Here is a 22,467-nt window from a genome sequence, read left to right as displayed (position 1 = left end):
CACCTTTTATTTATTTATTTATTTATTTATTTAAAACTTGTTTCCTGTGCTTCCTGTCGTGTTTCATTCCTTAAACAGTTCATCGTTTCAATGCCTGAAGCCCAGTACAAATACGAGGTCATAAAGCGTTACAATTCAAGATTTTACTAATTTTAAAAAATGGTTCTCAGGAAATAAATTACATCAAGGCTGAAAAGCAAAATTAAATTGGACAAATTCTGCTTGTTAATCTGGTTAATTATTTTCTTCCCTCAATTCTGTCCCCCTTCTGGTCCTAATTTAGGGTTGTCCTTTAGATGAGATCTACTGGGGGGAAAAAAACAAAAAAACAAAAAAACATGAAACAATTAAAGGCATTAGACAACAATTAGATAAATGGCATCCAAACAGACACGGTCCTTTCTCACGATTTTATTATTTGATGTGAGCGAAGGGTTGAGGATTTCAGTACAGAGCCGTAACTGTCCCACTCCTTCACCCTTGTTTTTTTTTTTTTTCTTCCAGAAGTTTCTCAATGACTCACGTTTTTAAGAACCCCACGGGCAAAAAAAAACGCAGAGAAAACAAAACAAAACGAAACGAAAAACAAAAATGAGATAGATAGTTCAGTCAGATCATTAATGATAAGTCACAGACAAGACCGTTCCTCTAAAAAGTGCATTCACAAACATGACAAATCTCAAATCAGGATATCCTTTTTTTTCATGATACAAAATATGCATACCAATTTTGTTCTTTTTACTCTATACACAATAAGATTCTGTATATCTCTGTCTCTTGTCTTTACAAAGGTTAAAAGCGAGTCTGTAAAGGCAGCAGCTTTTTTTCAAGATCCTAGCTTTTTCATCTTGTACCAGGTCCGTTACACCGACATGTGCTAGATTTTCAAATAAAACTTTGCGATGTGTCTGCATCGGCCAGATGAAGAGACGTTTTGTCTTTATTGAAAGAGACAGCCGTAGTAGAAGTCTTAATTTTAAAAAACAAAAATCAATAAAATGTTGGGGCTGTTAAATATATTTTTCTTGTACCCGCTTTTGTGTATATTATAAATACTAATAACACCGGACATTAATATAAGACAATGCCAAGAGACTAAATGCAAAGATTAAAATAGTTCAAATTTTTTTTCCATCAAGTATCTACTTCATGAGTGAAAAAAATAAGCACACATTACGACAATGTATTTCGGTTTCACCTACTCCCATGTCTTGTACCTCGAAACATACACTGTAACCAGATAAACATTAGTCAGTCTATCCACAATGAGATTGCTCTTCATTTCATTTTTTTTTTCCTTTTTAGAGATCAACTGAGTAAAGATATTCTTCTTTTATGTGACATAATCCTTAAAAGCAGTCAAATGTACTGATAAGAACCAATAAAAGTACCATGCAAATCTTGCAAGACGACAAATTCTCAAACATGGAACATTTTTTTTTTCATAGCTGAAACAGGAGGATGGGAAATACTTCTACTCAATACCGAATACTATAGATCCAAAACCAACAGAATATCAAACTTCAGCTGTACATAATATAGTACATAAGAGACCAAATTGGATCAGGAGGAACTTTTGAAGTCTTTACTTAGTCTGTTTGTGTCTTCCTATTAAATAAGGGCTTATCAATTGATCCCGATCTCTTTGTTGTCCTCCAGGAACCTTGAGAAGGGACGTCCAGTTCCCACCTCCAGGCTTGTCTTCTCGAGACCAGTCATTGGAGGGCTGCTTCCGGTGCGTGCCCTCTCCATGCCCCCTGACATGCTGGCCAGAGAAGGGATGCTTCCCCCGCCGAGGCTAACAGGAAGAGGAGGAATGCCTCCGTTCTGAATGACGGAGATCTCGTTGTTCTTCATGGCCAGTCCGTTGGTGATGGCTGCCGCATACTGGTTCCAAAACCCCGGGTCTACATTCATTGCCCGAACTGCTAAGTCTTTCTGGAACATCTCGCTGAATTTCATTGCATCACCACCCAGCAGGGCCATTGGGTTTTCCACTGAGAGACGCCGCCCACGTCTGGCTGGGGCATTGTTCCACATGTGGGTGCCCATGTGAACCTGCAGCCCAAAAAAAAAAAAAAATTAGTTAAGAGTTGTGTAACATTTAACAAAATACAAATTGTATTTTTATATTGTATTTTTATATTATCTAAATAATTATATCTTCTTTGTTTGTGGATAATTTTATTTAAATTGACAAGATTAATACAATGTTAATACAATAATAATGCAATGATTTCTACTTACATAATATTTTCTAATTGTTATTGATATATAAATTAAGTTGGTTAAATATAGCTTAATTACTTAAAAATAATAAAAAAAATAATTCAATGTAAATATTCCTAAATTTTACTGTTGATACCTTTTTCTTAAATGTTTTTTTTCATTAATTTTTAAATAGCACAAAACAAAGAATATACAAAAGAAATTAAACTTAAACTCAAATACCAAGAAATCTAAAATATATATATATAAAAATAAAAAATATATATTAAATTCTAAATCAAAATTTATTTTTACATTTAATTATTTGACTTGACCTAAAATATACAGCTATAAGAAGAATTTTTATTATTAACATGTTGACCATATTAAAATTCTATTTACTTGTTACTGGTGCAACATTATTATTGCATTATTTAATATTATAAAGTGGTTTGAGTCGCATTCATGCATGTTTTCAGAAAATTATTGAACATTTATAAAAATAAAAAAAAACTGCATCTACCTTCAGATTTCCCTTCGTAGTGAATGCTCTTCCACAGATGGAGCAAGCAAAGGGTTTTTCTCCTGTGTGTGTGCGCTCGTGGATTTGCAGGGCACTAGCTGAGGAGAAGTTTTTCCCACAAGAATGGCAGTTATGCTGCTTGGGGGTCCGTCGTGGTGGAGGCGGTGCCAGCATTGGGTTGAGGCTGGGGCTCATTGTTGTCTGAGGCGCTGCGGCAGGCACCTGAAGGCCCATGTGTAGGTGGGAACCCTCACTCAAAGAAAGCGGTTTGCTGTGGCCGTTCAGCTCAAGTTTGACCAGACCTGGTGCTGAGCTCAGCAAACTTGAAGCAGTTAGACCTAAATCAGAAAAAAGTAGAAATATAAGACATTTTAAGGAATATTCTGTATTTATTTCAAACATTGATTTTATGGAGACACTCAAAAATACTGCTTGACAAACATCATCATCATCATACCTCGATCTCTTCCCAAGAACAGCATACTGAACTGATTCTCCTCTTTAACATAAGGCCTGGCAGGCTGGGCAGCTGTGAGATCTAGCACACCTGTGTGCTCAGCTGGTACAGAACCTGGAGATGGTGTGTCTGACTTTTCTGACTTCACAGTCGCTGTAGCTGCACCGGAGTCCTGAATATCCTCGGCTACACTGCTGCTGTTGTTATTCACCAGACTTGGAGACCTGGAACGATGGCTCTCGGGCTGACTATGAACAGGCGAAAGTGCCTGCATAGAGCCTGATGACTCAGACAGGGCTGGACTCCCCACGCTGTGGTTCTCTAAGTCTCCCACAGCAGAGGATGAGTCGTTGTTAAACACATCTCCACTTTCTCCACCGATCTCACTTCCGTTCTCTGAGGGCTTTAGACTAAAGGCGCGGTTCATGTTTGCTGTTGAGTCAATAAGCTTCATTTGGTTTTCCAAAGCAGCAATGCTGGAGATGACTGGGGTTGGGGGAGAATTGCTGGGAGACATCTCTCCATATGAATGTGCTGGTTTTGATGGGTCCATATCCCCATCTTTGACATCTACTTCATCATCGATGGCCTGTTCCATCTCATCAATCAGCTCATCATCATAATTGCTCATGTTGTCTATGCTCTTTTCATCAAAGTTAAAATCTGTGTCCATGTCTTGAAAGCCCTCAGGAAGAGGTGTGTTTGGAATCTGACCTCCCATGTGCATGCGAATATGCTGTTGCAATACTACAGCATTAGTAAACTTTTTCTGACATATAGGACATGAGTGTTGCACCCGTAGAGGTGGCTTAGACCTGTGAACCCCAAAGTGTGTTTTTAAGTTGCCCTTAGTAGTGAAAGCACGGCCACATATTTTACATTTAAAAGGCCTTTCCCCAGTGTGGATACGGTAGTGCATCTTGAGGGCACTCTGACAGCTGAGCACTCGATGGCAGATGACACATTGGTTGGGGTCTGTCATCTTTTTGTCAATGTTTTCCACCAGCTGCTGCAGCTTTGAGGTTTCTGACGTTTGCATAGAGTCCAGGAGGCCACCAAAGGGAAACTTGGCCTTGTACTGATCTGAGATCATTGGAAGGGCAGAATGAGAGCCAGAAGATGGAGGGGTCACTGGATCTGTGATCTGTGTGGTGGTAGTGGTTGTGGTAGTGGTTGTGGATGACTGCATAATCTGGCTCACAGTAGTCACGGGCATGCTGCTTTCCCCAGGTCTGGTGGTGCAGTTAGATGGCAAGTGAATCCCCTCTGGCTTCAAAACTGGGGGTGCATCGCTTCCCATTGTGGGCTGCGGAGAAGCGGAAGTGAATGCTGTGCTTATTTCAGTACTGAGAACATTAGGTGACAGGGATGCACACTCACTTGATGGAGGCGATGGCCTTGGAGGGGACCTGCTTATGGGAGTAAGACTAGGTGAATCCCCATACCCCCCTATCATACTGGGTAAAGTTGGGGGAAGCTGCAGCCCCACTGAGGTTGGAGCTGTGGACAAAACAGGCTTGCTGTCCAGCCATGTGGTAACAGGCTTTTCTGGAGGCAGCGACATGCCATAAGGAATGCCTGAGGTGGTTGGCACATTGTCCAGGTACTCAGGCACTGGATAGGGGTTCATTGGAATGTGTGGGTACTTTTCTTTGTGCCTCTGAAAGTGGACCTTCAAGTTTCCTTTCGTAGAGAAGCGGTTACCACAAATGTTGCATTTGAAAGGCCTTTCACCAGTATGTGAACGAAGGTGTATCTGAAGGGCACTGTCACTTCCAAATACCTTTGCACAAAACCTACATTTATGTTTAAAGAAGGGGTCTTCTGAGCTAGGCTTGGTGTCAAATACAGAGACATTAGGAGGTTTTCCTTTGCGGTGCTTCATCAGGGCAGAGAGCGGATCAAGTGCATTAGCAGTGGCTGCAATACTGGCCAGTGGATTGGGAAAAATGACACTACTTGAGGAACTTGGAGGCATCAGGGGAAGGTTGGAAGGGGAGCTCAGCAGGCTTCCATGGGTCAGTGTTGGAGGACTTGAGGTGTTTCTAGGGAGGGAAACACTGCTACTGATGCCAGTTCCAGCTCCACTGCTGCTGCTGTTGCTGCTGCTGCTGTTAGTGACTGAACTCTGAAGAGGCAACAAGGAAGGAACTACACTACAGCTTGATGGTGGATATGAGGAAATTGTTGAAGTGTTGCTGTTCATTATTGAACTGGACAGCTGGCTTCCTGTCTGTGATACATGTGAGTGACCCCCTTCCAAGGCAGAAGACAATGAGGTTGGACCTTGGGCGTTTAAAGTGGGTGGTACCCTTATAGCGAGCTGGTGGACAGGTGGTGTAATGAATCCATGTAGCGGGAGCTGACTGGAGATTGTGGGAAGGCAAGGGGCAGATGATGGCTGTGAGCCACCATTTGTACTGTGGTGTGAATGATGGCCAAGAGGTGTCTGTGTAGGGTTCTGCCTGTTCATGAGGGCCACTTGGCTTCGGATCTGCTCTATCAACTGAAGCTGGTGAATTTGCTGCTGCTGTAAAGCCATCAGCTGGTCCAGGATCATTGGGATGGCCATGGTGGACATGCCACTAGCTATTGCCCCACGGAAGCTTTGAGCGAACTGTGCCACAGCCACCCTGGTTCCATGCAGTGTTTCCAAAGTGACATTTGTGCTGGGCATGCTGTACCCTGTTCCAGAGGGCTGCGCTGTGTCGAGCTGAGGTAGGCTGACATCAGGTTCTGGTGATGTATCTGGATCTTCAGGGTCCAGTGTTTTCTCAGGAGACATTTCCACATCCATAGGCTCATCATCTTTGTCTAAGGTGTTTACTTGGTCCAAAGTCATCTCAGCTCCATCGTCTACGTCAGCTGGAGAGTGCTGGCCCTCGGCTGTCTCCTCACTGTCTGCAGGCTCACTCGGACAGCTGGGCACCGGTGAGGGTTCGGTTAGGTACTCTCGTGTCAGGTCCGATGCAATCTCATTCTCACTAATAATAAGCACAAGGGGGTTCTTGGTGCAACTCTTTAGATGTTCGCAGAAGTCAGACCATTTGAAAAACTCTGCGCAGCATTTCTCACACACATGGGTCTCCTCACTACCACTGCGGCTCTCATTACCACTGTCGGCATCGTCCAGGATCTCACCTGAGGCTGAAATAAAGAAAGAGGCAAAGAACAGAATAAATGAATAAATAATGCACATACATTCTGCACACTTTTCAGCACAACACCTACAAATTAACCTTTATTTTTTTTTCTCACTTTACCATGACCAGAATCAATATTCTTTTTTCTTTTTTTTATTTCAAACAAGTCATCTTATTTCACCAATTCTCCGAGCTGGGTTTTGTGCATTCTACTGCTCTCCATAGAGCCAGCTAATAATTTTCTTTGTGCAATCCATCAAATTATGAGAGCCTATCAATTGTGGATACTGCTGCTTAATGAAATTCCATACGAGCTATTGATTTCCAATATTTTTATACAATTCACAGCTGCCTTGCCTGTTGAGTACAAATCAGGTCTTTGATGGCCCTATTAGGATTCCCCTCTGCTATCAAGCCACCTCATTTCCACCTGAATTTCAAATGCCTAAGCCTCTTATTTAGCATTGCTAGGGTAACATGCAACCTCTGCATTTCATGCAGGTGATAGATTTAACCTTCAGCAAAGTCAGTCCACTCATTAGCACAATAACTGCTTTCTGACAGAAGCGACGGTTGTTGTGTCGCTTCATAATTAAGCCTCAAAAGTATGCTTCATAAAATTGCAACACTATACTAAGTAATTTTTAGGGAGAAATTGATTTGTGGGTTCGCTCCTACTAAATGAGAAATGCATCGTCGTTTAGTGTTAGAGCATGGCGTTAGTGGTAGATAGTGTGTACACTCCAGGATGTAGGATGTATTCTTTTTTTCGTTCTTTCCATCCTCATGTCTTTCATCACGCACTGTCTCTTTGGTCCTTGCTGCGAGAGCAAATTACATGGTTCTGCCAAAACAGCAATGCCTCTGATTAGTTACATATGTTCAGTCACAGTTGTTGGAAGCCACTTCCTCTTCGTATAGCTGTCTTGTGGATGCAGCAAGAGAGAGTGATGCTTGTCGAATGGTCCTGAATTCACACCTAATCAAACTGTAAAATACCAGCTTCGAACACGGTTTGCATTTCCACGCATCCAAATGAAAGCAGGACAGGACCGGTACTCGCATGTTTGTATACGTGTGTGATGTGGCGTATGTTAATTATCTCCAACGAGTGCGCCTGCTACTTTGTTACATGGAAAACTGAGTGACTGCTTCACTTCAGAGACCCACTCGACCCTGCCAAAAGACATGATTAGTCGAGCCAGAGTAAGAAGAGATTTTTTCTCTCTCTCTCTCTCTCTCTCTCTCTCTCTCACTGGTCTTACCGTTCACAGGCATGTTTAGCTTGTAACGAGAGATGATTAGTCTAACGGGAAAGCATATGCTTCTCGTGTAACAATATGCCTTAATTATTTGTGACAATACATTTAAATTTTATAGCATCGTGCTGAGTCCAATTACCAACTTCCACTTTACTATAAAGAACTATACTATATAAAAAAACTATATATATATGAAGTAAAAGTAGCTTAACTATAGAAAGATGTTAAAGTCAGCTTTTCAAGCAACCACATTATCGAGCTGCTCTGTTCAGGAGGCGGAATGATTAAGTCCAACGCTCGGCCTTAACCTCATACACAAGCGCGCGCGCACACACACACACACACACACACACACAGGAAACGAGGATTGTAACATAATAGATTCCCATGAACCTAAATTTTGTGAACGGATTTGAGAAGACGGCAAGCGATCACAATTTTCTGTAATGTAAGAAATCAAGTTTGGTAATAACTTTTTTTTTTTAAATTGAATGAAATTAAAAAGCAGAACTTTTAACAGTGCAGGGGATATTTATTTATACGAGAACATATAGGAGAAAATGCATTAAAATATGACAGTAGACACTTTTAGAGCGGGAGAAAAAAATTGCAATATTGATTGTTTTTTGTTTTTTTTTCGCGTTCACTGACAGTTGAACTCGTTTCCATAATTGAAGGGTGAAAGGTCAGACCCTACTCAGTGTGGAATAATCATTAAGAGAAAATTATCATTTTGTTTGGTTTTCTCTCCAAATGAGGCAGATGTCTTTCCTAACAAAACAAAATACAATAAATCCTCATATTTTATTTTAACAAAGTAGAAGCAGGAATTGTTTAGCTTTTTTTTTTTTCAATTTCACTAATTTATTAATATCCTTAATGTGAACGATTACAACCATTATCACATTAGTAATAACAATATTTACACTAGTAATAGTCTTAAAATCATGTGTAAATATAATAAGTAACTTAATGTTCACGTGTAAAATAAAAATCTCTGCAAATAAAATTGAAATTGCATAATATATATTGCTATTGAAATTATCTTGAAATTTTTTATTTTTTTTTTTACATTTGTGAGGAAGCGACGAGAAGAGTGTGTAAGAAAATAAGAGTGAGAACGCATGAGAACGTAGAAGTGTGTGTGTGTGTGTGTGTGTGTGTATTGATTCTTGCGAGAAAGGAAGGTGTTTGGGTAAAAAAAAACAAAAAAAAAAAAACGCTCTGATTCATTTTCATCCCCTTAAGAGTCTTCCTTTCCTCAAATGCAAATATGAAGCGCTGAGGAATCAATAGGCCGATTGTAGGCTTTGACTCGACGCGCGCGCTATCTGGGCGTGCGATCTCGGCCGCGCGAACTGAAACCCGCTAATCTGACATATTATATCAGATCAGGTTTTTTGAGCTCCTCGGCTCGGTTCGAAAGGAAGACGGAGAGCGCGGGGGCGATTACACGCTCGTCTTTCCAGGACATCTTCGATACCGAGTTAAGGAATGAGACGCGGCTCGTCTTCCTGACACACACACACACACACAGATACAAACACAATTTTCCCTTTAAACATCCCTTTTATTCATGACTGCATTCCTATAAACACAATTCTAAGCTTGTGTGTGTGTGTGTGTGTGTGTGTGTGTGTGTTTTCCAGGTTCTGTAGACGTCTCCTGGTTCCCCTTTAACCCACCCCTCCCTGGGTTATTTTAAACATTCTCATCTTCTCGTAAGCGCTTTGAAAGCGCTCGCAGCGCGTGATGAGGCGGGAGGAGGAGAGCAACATGAGGATGCCTGCTGCTTTTAACAATGTTCACAAATTCCTCCGCAAATGCCACTTTCTTTCCATTGCACCTCTGTGTTCTCTCTCTCTCTCTCTCTCTCTCTGTCTTAATGCACTGTTTTCATTGACAAATCCTTTTCTTTTTTTTCCTTTTCTTAGCTCCAGTTACTCAGAGGACTGACTCGTGTCTAAATCAGAAAAGCGACCCTGTGCTGAAAGGAAGAGGGAAGGCTGTGACAAAAAATAAAAAGGAGTGGAAGAAAGAATGAAAAAAGGTGCTTTTTAAAAAAAAATGCATTTAGCAAATTTATGTCAAATTGTGATCTGGCTGTGAGAGGAATGATCACTGAAAAACCTCAAAGTGAGAAAGCTAGAAACAAAGCCTTACCTTTGTTGAGAAAAATGTTTATTATTATTATTATTATTATTATTAGGTTTAATTGTATAAGAGCTAGAAATATCCTTCTAAAGCAAAATAACCTTTTTTTTTGTAAAGGTGTCTCCTATGCAGAATTAACACAATATTTTCACAATCAATCAATCAATCTTTATACATCCATGGACACTATGGACAACTCCACGCACATCTACACTACATGTTTACGTTTACATTCTGGACCATTGCACAAAGACACTTTAATAACCTTTGCACAAAGTCACTTTTTCTATGCATATTTGCACACCATTATATTTCTATTTGTACAGTACATTTCTATTTTCAGTTTCTATTTTTAGTTCTATTTTTCCTAGTTAAATTTTATTTTATGTTTTTATTTAAATTTTATATCGTATTTCTTTTATTCATATTCATTACTTATTATAAGCTTTAATTCTCTTTTTAAGGTCACTGGCGGTCGTGTAAGCATTTCACTACATTTCGTACTGTGTATGACTGTGTATGTGACAAATAAAATTTGAATTTGAATTTGGATCTGATGGTGTGTGTGTGTATCTCTCTCTCTCTCTCTCTCTCTCTGTCTTATATAAAAAAATATATTGCTTGCTGCTATTTTTTAAATTATGACTTTTAGTAATTTTTTTTCCTCTAAATATATAATTTTTATTTAAGGTAACTGAACATTGTGTTATTGTGTGTTAGGATAATCAAATGTCTCCCAAAGCAATTTTGCGACCTTGAGTGTTAGAAAGGTACTCTATAAATCAAACCTATTATTATTATTAGCAGTAGCAGTATAATAATAATAATAATAATATTAATGATTATTATTTCTATTAGAAAGTTATAGTTTTTTTTTTTATTCCAGGTGTGTAGTGGCTCTCAGACACAGAACCCAAGTGTGTGTTACAGATAAAGCCTGAGATAAAGACAGAGAGACACTGAGAACTGCTGGTTGTTCAAGTCGTTATGAGAGACGGAGAACGGGACGTGGACGATGAAGCCTGGTAAAAGCGGGATGGCTTTCTCAGAGCCTCGGTCGGGGTGGTACAGTAAGCGCTCTGTGTCCGCGTGAACAGAAGACGCTTTGTCGTGGTGCGCAGATGCGCCGCAGCCGAAACATTAACGATTTGTTTGTGTGGGTCGTGCGATACAGGCTTCGGTGGTGGCAATTTGTCCGACAGCACCATGTCCCCGCAGCACTACAGCAATGTGGCCCCTAAATCTAGACTCGCATTTATCTCCTCTCAAAGCACTGAGCTATAATTAGGACACGCCGGTGCAGTGTCTGTAAGGCCTGGAGGGTCCTCCACCGGCCCTGGATGGCTGGCTCTCAGACCCTCAGATAATCACAGGAATAAAAGGAAACATGGTGGCGCTGATGAGCTTTGTAGATTTTCAGCTTTGGATGCAATCCATCAATAACTCGGGATGTGATTAGAGATATTAATTCCTTATAATAAAACACAACAAATTTAGGTCTTTATATGTTGTATAAGCCCCCTTGAACTTTAAACAGCCAGGATTCTTTTTCAAAATTTTTTTTTTTTTCAGGAAAAGGAAAAAGATTTATGCTATGAGTAATCAGACTATTCAAACGCTGATCATCTGAGACAAATCAGTCTCATCATATTTATTTATTACAGCCATTAGAGCTTTTTATTCCTTAATTACTTCCCTTTAAATCCTTGAAACGTTCTTTCCTGGCTACTGAACCGAAACCTGGGGATGCGGCGTTCGAATGTTGATAGTACTAGTTTCATTAAACATTTTATTTAATTGAATTTTTTCAGAGTTTTAGATTTTAAACCGGATTAATTAAAGTGACAGGCTGATGCGATAGCAATTACGCAGCGGCGCTGATGGTGGGACCCGCGCCGGAAAAGAAAATGGTCAAGTAACTGAAATGCTTAACAAAATTTTTACTGCAGGAGAAAAACTAAAGGAATAACAAACAGATATCATAAAGGAAACAGTTAAATAATTAAATACTTACTACGGTAATGGTCATTTATGCAATCAAAACTTTCAGAAAGAGAGACAGAGGAAGCAACAATACTCATAACTATGGGTACTCATGACCGTTTATGAGTAATTGAGGATATTTGTGGCTTCCGAGGACCCTCAGGCCCCCAACAGGGTTGTTGTTGTGTGTGTGTGTTGGGGGGGGGGGTAGAATGTGTTTGTGTGTGTGTGTGTGTGTGTGTGTGTGTGTGTGAGTAAGTAAGCGAGTGAGTAGATGTGTGTTCTGAGGACCCTCAGGCCCCCCCACAGTGTGAGGGTGGGGGGATCGTGTGTGTCCATGTGTGTGTGTGTGTGTGTGTGTGTGTGTGTGTGTGTGTGCTGATCTGAAGCGGAAGCGGCGGTCGGAGATGAAAGGCCGTCACTGTTAACACTTTGGAAGACGGCCTGCCAAGGTCACTGGCACACATGTACTAATTGTATTATAAGCTTGACGTGCAGCAGACGCCTCTGGCAGAGCCGCCCCGGCAAAGGTTAAATCAGCGCACGCTATCAAAGCGCCACCCTCGGGGGGCACTGGGGGAGGAGGGGGTGGAGGGGGGTTAAGGATGAGAGCGAGAGAGTGAGAGAGAGAGGGAGGGTGGGGGCATGGATCGGTCGCTGGCACGGCATGAGCTCGCACCTTTTCACCAAAAAAAAAAAAAAAGGTCCGACGATTTGATGGCAGCATTAAAGCCGTGAGCAAGCGACAGCAAAGTAAAAGGGGAAAGGCTTCATGGGGGGGAAAACGTCAGGTGACACGAAACATGGACAGGGTCATGAGTATGCTCCAAAACACGCGACAAAATTCTACATACATGAAACATGGAATGTTTGTTAGAATTAACTAAAGAAGATCTAATTTAGGGTTGAACTTGCAGTGTAAAATAAATTCCTTAGATTTTTTTTTTCATTTTTTAGGTTCATTATTTAAATATGTATAATAGTATTTAAGTAATTAATTTATTGGTGCTGTCAGGTTTTTTTTTTCTTCTTTTTAACAGGTTGATATTATTCCTGTGGTTTGAATGAAACTGAATCAATCCAAAGTGATCAGGAAAATATGCTCAGAACTATAAGAACGGAATAATAAGTAACCACAAATATTTAAAAAATTAACAGTTTTTTTTTTTGAGGACTGATTTTAAGAACAAGGTTTTAAATATGAAAGATATGACTGCGACTGATTAAAATGACATTGAATTGCAATTTAAAGTGATTTTGAAAAGTAACAAATTTGCAGTAAAATGAGATCAAACTTCATCAAGTCTTCAGCTTCTGTACACTGTTATGGCAGTGATGATTTTTGAAACTGATGATGATGTTAATGATAGTGATGATGATGATAATGAGTCATGACAGTTGACTTGGTGCTCTTTTTAACCTCTAAGAAATCGAATATGCAAGAAACATGTGATGAAATCTAAACGTCAGAGGAGTCATCTTGTCTAATCAAAGTTCCTCTCAACGAACAAAGCCTCAGTGCGGATAATCAGACGTCCAGGCTAAAGATTTGTCATCTAATCACACAAGTAGACAGAGAGTTCGTCCCTCAGCAACAAACTGCGTCACTGCTTTAATGACTCACTTGCTCGCTCACTCGCTTTGTGGTGTCACGGGACAATACCTGACTTGTGTGCATTCTGCTTGTGTGGTTTTTTTATGTGTGCCTGAATTTTAAATTTAAGCCAAAAATCTCAGTATGTAAAAGTATAAAAACAATTTTTAAATCTAGCGCACGCAAAAAAATTACTCAGGTCTATACAAATACGAAGAGTGAATCTGTGACATGTTGCTGTTTCTTAATATTCACCCAGAAAAGTTTTAGAGAACGTCTGAGACTTTAAATGTGAATTTTTAGACACAATTCTGAAATTTTATGCATGTGTGTTTGAATCTGTGTATTTATTTATTCATGCGTTTTTTGTTTGTCTCAGTAAGAATTCATTTCTTTTTATCTATAATGTGGGTGATTTTTTTTATCTGTTTATTTGTCAAATGTAAGAATTTTTCCAGTTTACTTTTGTTGTTGTTGTTTTTGTTGTTTTTCAAGTTGTTGTTGTCCACATGATCAACGGATTCATTTTCATATCTGATTTTTCTACATGATACATTTATTTTAACCTGCCAGTGCCTCACATATAAAGTGTAATGTAATGTGTATTTATATGTGTATATTATTATTATTATTATTATTATTATTATTATCATCATCATCATCATCATCGTCATCATTATTATATATTATTTATATATTTTTTATTATCATAAAAATATATATTTTTACTTAAATTATTTATTCATATTTATTGATCTAATTTTCCTACATAATTAGTTTATTTCCACATGCTGGGAACTTCATATTTCCATTTCCGATTTACTCAGGGTTTCCTTGATTCATGATTTATTCACTTGTGGGATACATTTTTTGTCACATTTAAATATTTCACATGTAGGTCACATGTGGTTTTTGTTTTTCACATATGATTTTAGGGATTTGTTTGGACGGTGATTATATCCACAAATATTTACAAAAGATAAAGATGATGAGTTGCACCATAATGTCTATTGCACGTGATTGTACGCAAAATATATGGGATTTGTTTTTCTTTCTGATTGAGGGTTTTTCTATGATATGAGTATTGCAACTACTACGTATGATGTGACATAGTGAAGGATAGAAATGAGAATGTTCTTAAAACTCTAAATAACTTGAAAATATAAATAAACAAAAAAATTTGTTTATCACCGAAATCTGTAAATGTTTAGATCAGTTCCATCGTCTAATCACGCTTCCCCAAAAGACATCACACTTCTGGGTGAAAAGAATAAAAAACAGGTCAAATCCTTTCTTCTTTAATTTTAAGTCACAGACTTGCAGGTCCAAGCAAATAAACCCATAGGAAAAAGGTCGAGTAGAGTGTCGTAGATGAAAAAAACAGAAACAATACAAGGACTTTTGAAAAGATCATTTTTGCTTGGTGTGTGTGTGTGTGTGTGTGTGTGTGTGTGTGTGTGGTGTGGTGGCTCGAGAGGAAAGCTAGGCCTCGGTTTCGTCACCCTGATCATCCTGCACTGTTCGTAACTCAGTAGCGCACGACGTCATTAGGTTACCGATCGAGTAAAATGAATCGGCGGTTATGTACAGTGTTTCGGTGTGATAGGTGACACGGTGTGTGCTCTGTTTAACGCTGTGTGATGTGTGTGACCCCGTACACTGGTGCTGACGTCAATCACGCCATCTGTCTTGTTAACAAATCTCTTTAAGTTGAGCTGCTCATATGTATATATATATATATATATATATATATATATATATATATATATATATATATATATAGAACATTTTTATGTATCTGTATTGCAGGGTGTGTATAAGCATTTGTGCTCAAGAGCATAGGTGATGTGGTTCTCTCTATGTGTGTGTGAGTCATTTTCCTGCCAGTCTACAGCTCTTCTACTGATGCTGTATGGAAGTCACAGGATTTCGAAATCCAGCAAAAGAATCTGATTTTTCTGTTTGTGTTTGTGTCTCTGTGCGTGTGTGTGTATTAGAAAATTAATACAAAAGTAGTCATACTCAGTCAGGATTCGAAGATTTAGACACATTTGCTTAAATCAGTCCCCAGAATTAGAATGAACATAAATTCCTTGTATACGACTTGAATAATGTCTAATTAGATTCACAAATGCAATAAATATTTTCGCCCTTTCACCTTGCAATGTCAAAGCGAATGAATCATATCAAGTCTGAACGTTTGTGACTGAATAGGGCTTCAGATGCTCCGTCGAGTAAAAATGCAAATTTACTGAGTATTTTTGCTAATCATATCCAGAAAAATGAGTATAAATTTAGTAATACTAAGTACAGCATAAAGTACACACAGTTTAATGTCCAGGGAATATATAATAATATCCAAGAATACATACCTATACTATACTCGGGTTTTACATCGTCACAGAAATCCTGCCATCATTGTATAAATCTTTATTGCTTGTAGAATTTCAATATTAAACTAGGATTAATTCAGATCTGGGTCATAGTGTTAAATGCATGCACTAAAGCATAATCGGAATGCATGTGGTAGAAGTTAAATTGAGCAAGAATTTTTATCACACATTTCCAAGGTCCTGGAAACCATTCAGATTTTCTGTACATCAGACCAAGTAATCATGAGAATAAGTATATGTATATAACTTATACTGCTAAGCTTATGATATAATGTCTAGTGAAATGTAAAAATATATTCACCAAACATCAGCACTCAAGATTTTTACAGTATAATAGTTTTTATTCTTCAAGCTTATATGTAGTATGAATATTGTAGTCCTTGTAGAGTTCAACAGCCAATGACTCAAAAATTTACATTCATTCCGATTCCTTATAATTAACCTGGTCTAGTATTTTTAAAGAATCAAATTTACAATCTCGAAACCAACAAATCACGATCAGAATGTATGTCTAATAGGACTTTGAATTCTGCGTCCGGTATTGATGTGAGTCACATGACTTCGGTGATCAGCACTTTTCCTTTACAAAAATTTGTATTTAGGATGAGAAGCAGAATTGGAGCAAATGCATAATAAACATAGACGTTTCGATGAATCAGATTATATAGTATTGTATTTTTGTTTCCTTCGAATTACATCAATGATGATGATAATCAATATAAAATCAGTATCAAATCAGTAAAATGTTAAGCCTTCCAGTACTATTGAATAATTTTTTTCATATTGTTTTTTAAGCTTAGAATTTGCATAAATGTAGATTGTAGCATTAAATATATCAAATCAAAATCCTAGTCGTGATGATCACGTTTTTAAAAGACGTCGTATTACATGCCTAGTATAAACCTAAACCACATGACTAAGATGTCCAGCAAAAATTCAAAGCAGCAGCCTTATATGCAGCATCAGTATGGATGCTATGTACTTTATGTCCTGAGATTTCATGCTGTTTTCATACTTTGGGTGTAGAATTCATGTACATTTATATCGTAGGACGTGCAAGATCATATCCAGTGAGTTGTAAAAAAGAATGTGAGTTTAGGAAAATCTAGACTACGTGTATATCATGAAGCTTGCAGTGCTGCGTCCGGTGAGACAAAGAGTCTTTGACTTTCTGGTGATCAATACCAGCACGAGCAGCCGAGCGCTTCACACTGCAGCACTTCAGGAGAACGAGATGCGACCTGAGAACCGACAGTCCGTCTCTAAAAAGCTCCCAGGTACAAATTTTTTTTTTAAAAAGAAAGGCTTAGGAAACATACATATTCGAAACCTCAGTGAATTAAGAACTTCTTGACTTTCTGATGTTCGGGTTTCCAACAAGTCTCGGAGCTTGACTTTGCTGCATCAAACACTCTCATGTGCGTTTAAGTGCACAGACAGAGGAGTGAAAATTCCAGGTCGCTTTACACCGTACACAGTGCCTTTGTGTGCATGTGTGTGCGTGTATGTGTGTGCGTATATAAAAGGAATAAAGAATCATTATAATTCCTTCAGCTTCATTCTGAAAATTATGTCATAAATGACATGAGATCTAATAACCCATTAACCAAAGTCATGCTTTCTGATCAGCCACAGCATGTTTTTTTTTTTTTTTTTTGCTTTTCATGCCCTTTCATGAAATGGAAAATTGTAGAGGAAAAACAAATGATGGGAAATGATGCCAGAGAGGGAGAGAGAGAGAGGGAGAGAAAGAAAGAGAGAGAGAGAGGGAGAAGGCTGGGACAGATTATTTGAGCGCAAAAATCTTTTTGCAATCTGTAGAATGCCTGTTTGCAGAATATTTCTTTTAATGTTTACATGTTAATATATTTAATATATTTAGGTATAGTTTCACACAGTGGAGAATGTCATTTTAAAATGACTTGAAAAAAAAATGGTTATGCCGTTTGTCTGCTAAAAGACATTTCAGAATTAGTGACACATTTTACTTATATGTTGTCAGTATTATGATAATAATAATAATAATATTAAAGATAATAATAATAATAGAATAAAAACAATAGAAAAAAACAATAATTGTGAAATAACCTTAATTATATAACGTATATAACATACATAAAACAGAATCCCAAACACTACACACACTCACACACACACACACACACACACACACAAATTTCACACAGGACATATCTAACGGGAAATGAACAAGTCCGGTGTGTAACAGCTAAAGTGTGAAAGTGTCATGTAAAGTAAACAATCAAACAAACACAAACAAAACACATTTCAATGCGAAAAAAATAAAACAAAAAAAGCATAGCTCTGCACTTAATCTAGCTGGGAATATGCAATAGGCTTCTTTACACACCAGCACAATGGACATCTGGGTGCAAACAAGGGCTCAGTGTGCAAGAACTTGGCTCTCTTTGGCTCTCTTTCTGAATCTGGGCTTTCTCTTTTGCACAAAACAAAAAGGAAATTGGGGGAGGTTGAAAAAAAAAAAGATTTATCTTGTCCAAAACAATAGGTTTAATTAAAGTTGGGGGCAGAAAAAAGTGTGGCACTGCAGTGCAACAAGAAGTTTCTGTAGAGCAGATGGATTAAAGTAGGAACGATAAAAAGTTTTTATTTAATGCATGGTGTGTGCGTTTGTATGTGTGTGTCTGTGTGTGTGTAATTTTTAGGTGTATTTGGCGAAAGGTAGAGAAATAGTTGTGTAGAAATTTATAAAGTATAAACGTGACTGCGTAATCTCTACACAACAGCTGATATTTCTCTGAATATATATGTATATAATCAATGATTTTCCGACATTAAAAATGTCTACGTTTTTATTATTTCGGCGAGCGTTTAATGAGCTGATAGATATTTAACGGATATTTATCGGAAAAACAAACATAATTTCACTAGATTTTATTCAGACTTTAAACTTTTTATAAAGGGTGTATAGCTATGTATTTAAAAGCGCTTTATTAAACCTAAAGAACTGCACATCATTTAAAAAATCCTAAACATTTGTTTTTCGTGGCTCCGGGTTGTTATTTATTTATTTATTTTTTATTTTTTGTTTTTTGATTTGTCCGCAAAAACGAAAAGCAAAGGAAATGCTTTTTTTGTCGATCTTTTTCTATCCCGCTCCAAAGTTCTACATCATGATACTTATAAGTTAGAAATGTGTGTCTATAATAAAGCGAACACACTCACCGTTATCCGATCCCAGCCCGAGCGCTGAAGCCTCCTCGTCCGATTTGAGATGCTGCGGCTTGGCCTGTTTCCGTCGGGACATGATGATGATGATGATGAAGATGATGGGGATGGAGAAGATGATGCGCTGCCACCCGGCCCCGCTTTTTGAACGCGCATCGGCGGCGGACAACCGGTGCAGGGAAAGAGATAACAATACTAATAAAAACAACAACAATAATAAGAAGAACAAAAAAAAAAAAAAAACAGTCAGATGGGAAGGAAAATTAGGCGAGGTTGCGGCGTGGTGCGCGAAAGTCCGGTATATAATTATGATAGTGAATAATGCATCGCGATTAACGGCGCTGCACGAGGGGGGATTGGCCGAGCTCCAGCCGGATATGGAAATGAGGGACGGACTCGGCAATTAGCCGCTTCGCCCTCGAACTATCTGTCTCTCTCTCTCTCTCTCTCTTTCTATGTGTGTGTGCGCGCGCTCTCTCTCTCTCTATCCTCCTCCTCCTCTTCGCGCAGAGCTCCAAATCCCGTATTAACGCCCAGCACTCGGGGGGGTCTTCAGCACAGGAAGGTCAGCAGCTTCTTTTCCCTTTTTCGCCACGCGAGTGCCGGGAATTCGTCGCTTTGTTTATTGGCTTGCATACCGTGCATGCGTCACGCGTTTTTTTTTTCCTCTCTCTTCTTTTTTTGCGCTGCGTGTTTCTCTTTTGCGCTTCGTATTCCCCTGGACAGCTGTTAACTTCGCGCTTCCATGTTCAGGATGACTCTCTAACACCATGCGATGTTGTTGTTGTTGTTTTTTTTTTGTCTTCTTTTCTTTTGAAAACTGTGCCTTCCAGTCAGTACCTTTAGGGTCCCCCGGTTCTGTCCTCCGGTCCTTCTAATAGTGCGCGCTATAGTGAGTGACTCTGTAGCGTCCTGTTCATGCTCTGTCCAAAAAAAATAAAAAAGTTATTCCCAAGTGCTGATTAAAATGAAATCAGATTTCATAAAAAAAAAGAATTGCTTGCGCTCTGGAAAATAGAAGAAGAAGAAAAACAGAAGGAACGTGCGTAAAAAGTTTGCAGAACGCGCGCTTATGGAGACGTAAAGTTCAATAGCGACATAAAACCAAAAATGAATCAAGTTTAAAAGCTGAAGCAGCGCTCAGGCTCCCGGTAACTAACGCGCTTGGCTTTCTGAAAGCGTCTTTTAATGTCTTTCGTTTCCAGTTTTCCAAAAAACAAAAACAAAAAAAAAGTCGGGCGACTGTTCGGCTCGTCTCCGCGTGTTCGGGCGCAGCAGCGATGAAAACTTGCGCGCGTCTTGCTGCTGCTCGGCGTCGCCGCTTTTGCGCCCCGTAGTTCCGCGTGTGGAGGCTGCGTGGCGCGGGAGAGGGAGTTTAAACCCCCCTCCTCCCCTCCCCACCCCGCAGGGCTTTAAGTTCAGCCCATTGCGCTTAGCGACCGCTAGGATGTAGCCTACCGCGCCATTTTCTTTTTTTTTTTTTTTTTGCACCCCCCAACCACCCCTCGCACAGTGTTTTTGCGCGCTTGGGGCGTTAAATAAATAAAAACGCCGGCTGTCAAATCTAAGCGCACCTTTTTACTTTAAAAAAAAATATAAGGATTAAAGGTGGATTAAAGGGTTTGCTTCGTCCTTGAATACTAGAAAACAAATGATGGTTCTTCATTTATAAAGATACATTTATTCCAAAATATAAACACACACTGTTTGATGTTCATATCAAATAATTCATAAATGACGCACGACAAGGCACAGTTTTAAACTGTTAAACAAGTTGAGCTTTATGCGTTTATATATATATATATATATATATATATATATATATATATATATATATATATAGAGAGAGAGAGAGAGAGAGAGAGAGAGAGAGAGTAGGTATATGCATTTAAAATGCCTCTTCAGGCTGTAGGGCAACTTTATTGTTATTATATTTTTTGTCATTGAGGAAACAGACATGAGAGCGTTGTGGATTGTAGTCAGAGGAAATGTCTCCAGTGTTTTTAGGGAGGGGAAAAAAAAGTTAATTTGCGTTTAAATGTTGACCTGCCCAGGGAAAGAGGGAGGGGTTAGTAGGCTTGGGTGGGGTTGATAGGATGGGGTAGCTTGAATTTGACATTATCACACCACGAATAGAGCACGGCTTTTGCATTCTTGTAGAAAGAGTATTTTTATTCAGTCTGATCAACAGAGATTTTTTTTTCAATGCATATTTTATGAATGCAACAAAATAAGCGAAGCCACCTTCATTTGTTCATATCTCCTTAATCTGTTTTTAAGATCCCAGATTTAGTATACAAAATCAAACATTACTGTTATATAACAGATCTTGCAGTATATGCATATTTAGTTATAACGGTTTCTTTTTTAATTCGCAATAATTTTCCATCTTGTAAATGCGAATTAAAAATATATATAAATACACAATTTCTAAATTATATCCGGCATTTTTATACATTTGGGCACATATACTCAAACAGCATTAAAAAATATATTGTTTTCCTTTTTTTGATTGCTTATTGTAATTCGGTCTTATGTAAAGAAATAAATCACGGGGCTAAACGGTGCTGCTGTAGTGCTGTTAAAAGGAAAGAAGAAAAAAGCATCAAGTGCAGATGTTGCCGCTCACACACACACACACACACACACACAGACACACACACACACACGTTGTTCCGTTGAAAATAAAGTGTGATCACACCGCGTGCATACAGGAATAACGGTGTCCTTTTGCTCTTTGGCGCTTTTTTACTCTGTGACGAAAAAAAAAGTGACCGTTATTTTTTTTTTCTCGACAGCAAGGTCATTGCGTGTGTGTATGTGTGTGTGCAAACTTTTCTCCCATCCATCCTCCATCATCCCCTTCCAGAAGTTTATGTCCATTATTATCATCTGGTATTAATAGATGGAAGACAAAAAAAATCAGCTATTGATAATTGCAAGGAGTAGATACCCCCAGCCTCGTGCATCCTATCGATCGCCTTGTCCCTCCACCTCTCTGCTATAGAGAGATAAGGAGGCTCTCTCTTTAGTGCAATATAATTTCTTTTGACCTATCTGCTTGCTACAGGCTTATGATGAATAGCTGGAGTGGCTAAAGTCCTTTATCACAGAAACTTACCCCTTGATATAATATTGATTCTTTATAACGAGCTCGAGAGCCAAAAAAGGCAGAAAGAAAGAAAGAAAGAAAGAAAGGGAGGGAAAAAAATCAAGCTGTCCATTTGGTCATCGTCATCATCAATATCATCACAAAAGGAGGTCGGGATGAGGAGCTGCTGCCTCTCTGTAATCTCCTCTCCTCTCTCAGCCCTGTGCTGCTGATGATGAAAAGAGAAGAGGAAGAGGACAGCAGACTGATGGAGAAGTGTCCCTTAATCCAAACATTTAACTCGCAGTAGAACCACACTGGAAAAAATGGCGACCCGACAAGACCAGCCTCTAATTGGAAATAAAATAAAATCATTTCCCGGTTAATGCGATTTTGACGTTAAATTATCTCTTTTAGTCTTAATGGACGGTCGGATGTGACGTCATTATTTA

The 22,467-nt window shown here is 38.8% G+C and overlaps 1 protein-coding gene across 1 annotated transcript; it reads right to left on the bottom strand.

Annotated features, from left to right (window-relative positions):
- Window positions 1–47: 47 nt before the first annotated feature.
- sall3a (spalt-like transcription factor 3a) lies at window positions 48–20,250 on the bottom strand. The gene is made up of 4 exons (XM_053487221.1): window positions 18,922–20,250; window positions 3,189–6,335; window positions 2,732–3,069; window positions 48–2,058 (listed from the first exon to the last, which is right to left on the bottom strand). Exons 1-4 carry the CDS (start codon window positions 19,001–19,003, stop codon window positions 1,627–1,629), a joined length of 3,999 nt encoding a protein of 1,332 aa, XP_053343196.1. The 5' UTR covers window positions 19,004–20,250; the 3' UTR covers window positions 48–1,626.
- Window positions 20,251–22,467: the final 2,217 nt, after the last annotated feature.

The sequence above is a fragment of the Clarias gariepinus genome, chromosome 25 (assembly GCF_024256425.1).
Source record: "Clarias gariepinus isolate MV-2021 ecotype Netherlands chromosome 25, CGAR_prim_01v2, whole genome shotgun sequence".
Lineage (NCBI taxonomy): Eukaryota > Metazoa > Chordata > Actinopteri > Siluriformes > Clariidae > Clarias > Clarias gariepinus.
This window is presented reverse-complemented; position numbering and strand designations above follow the sequence as displayed.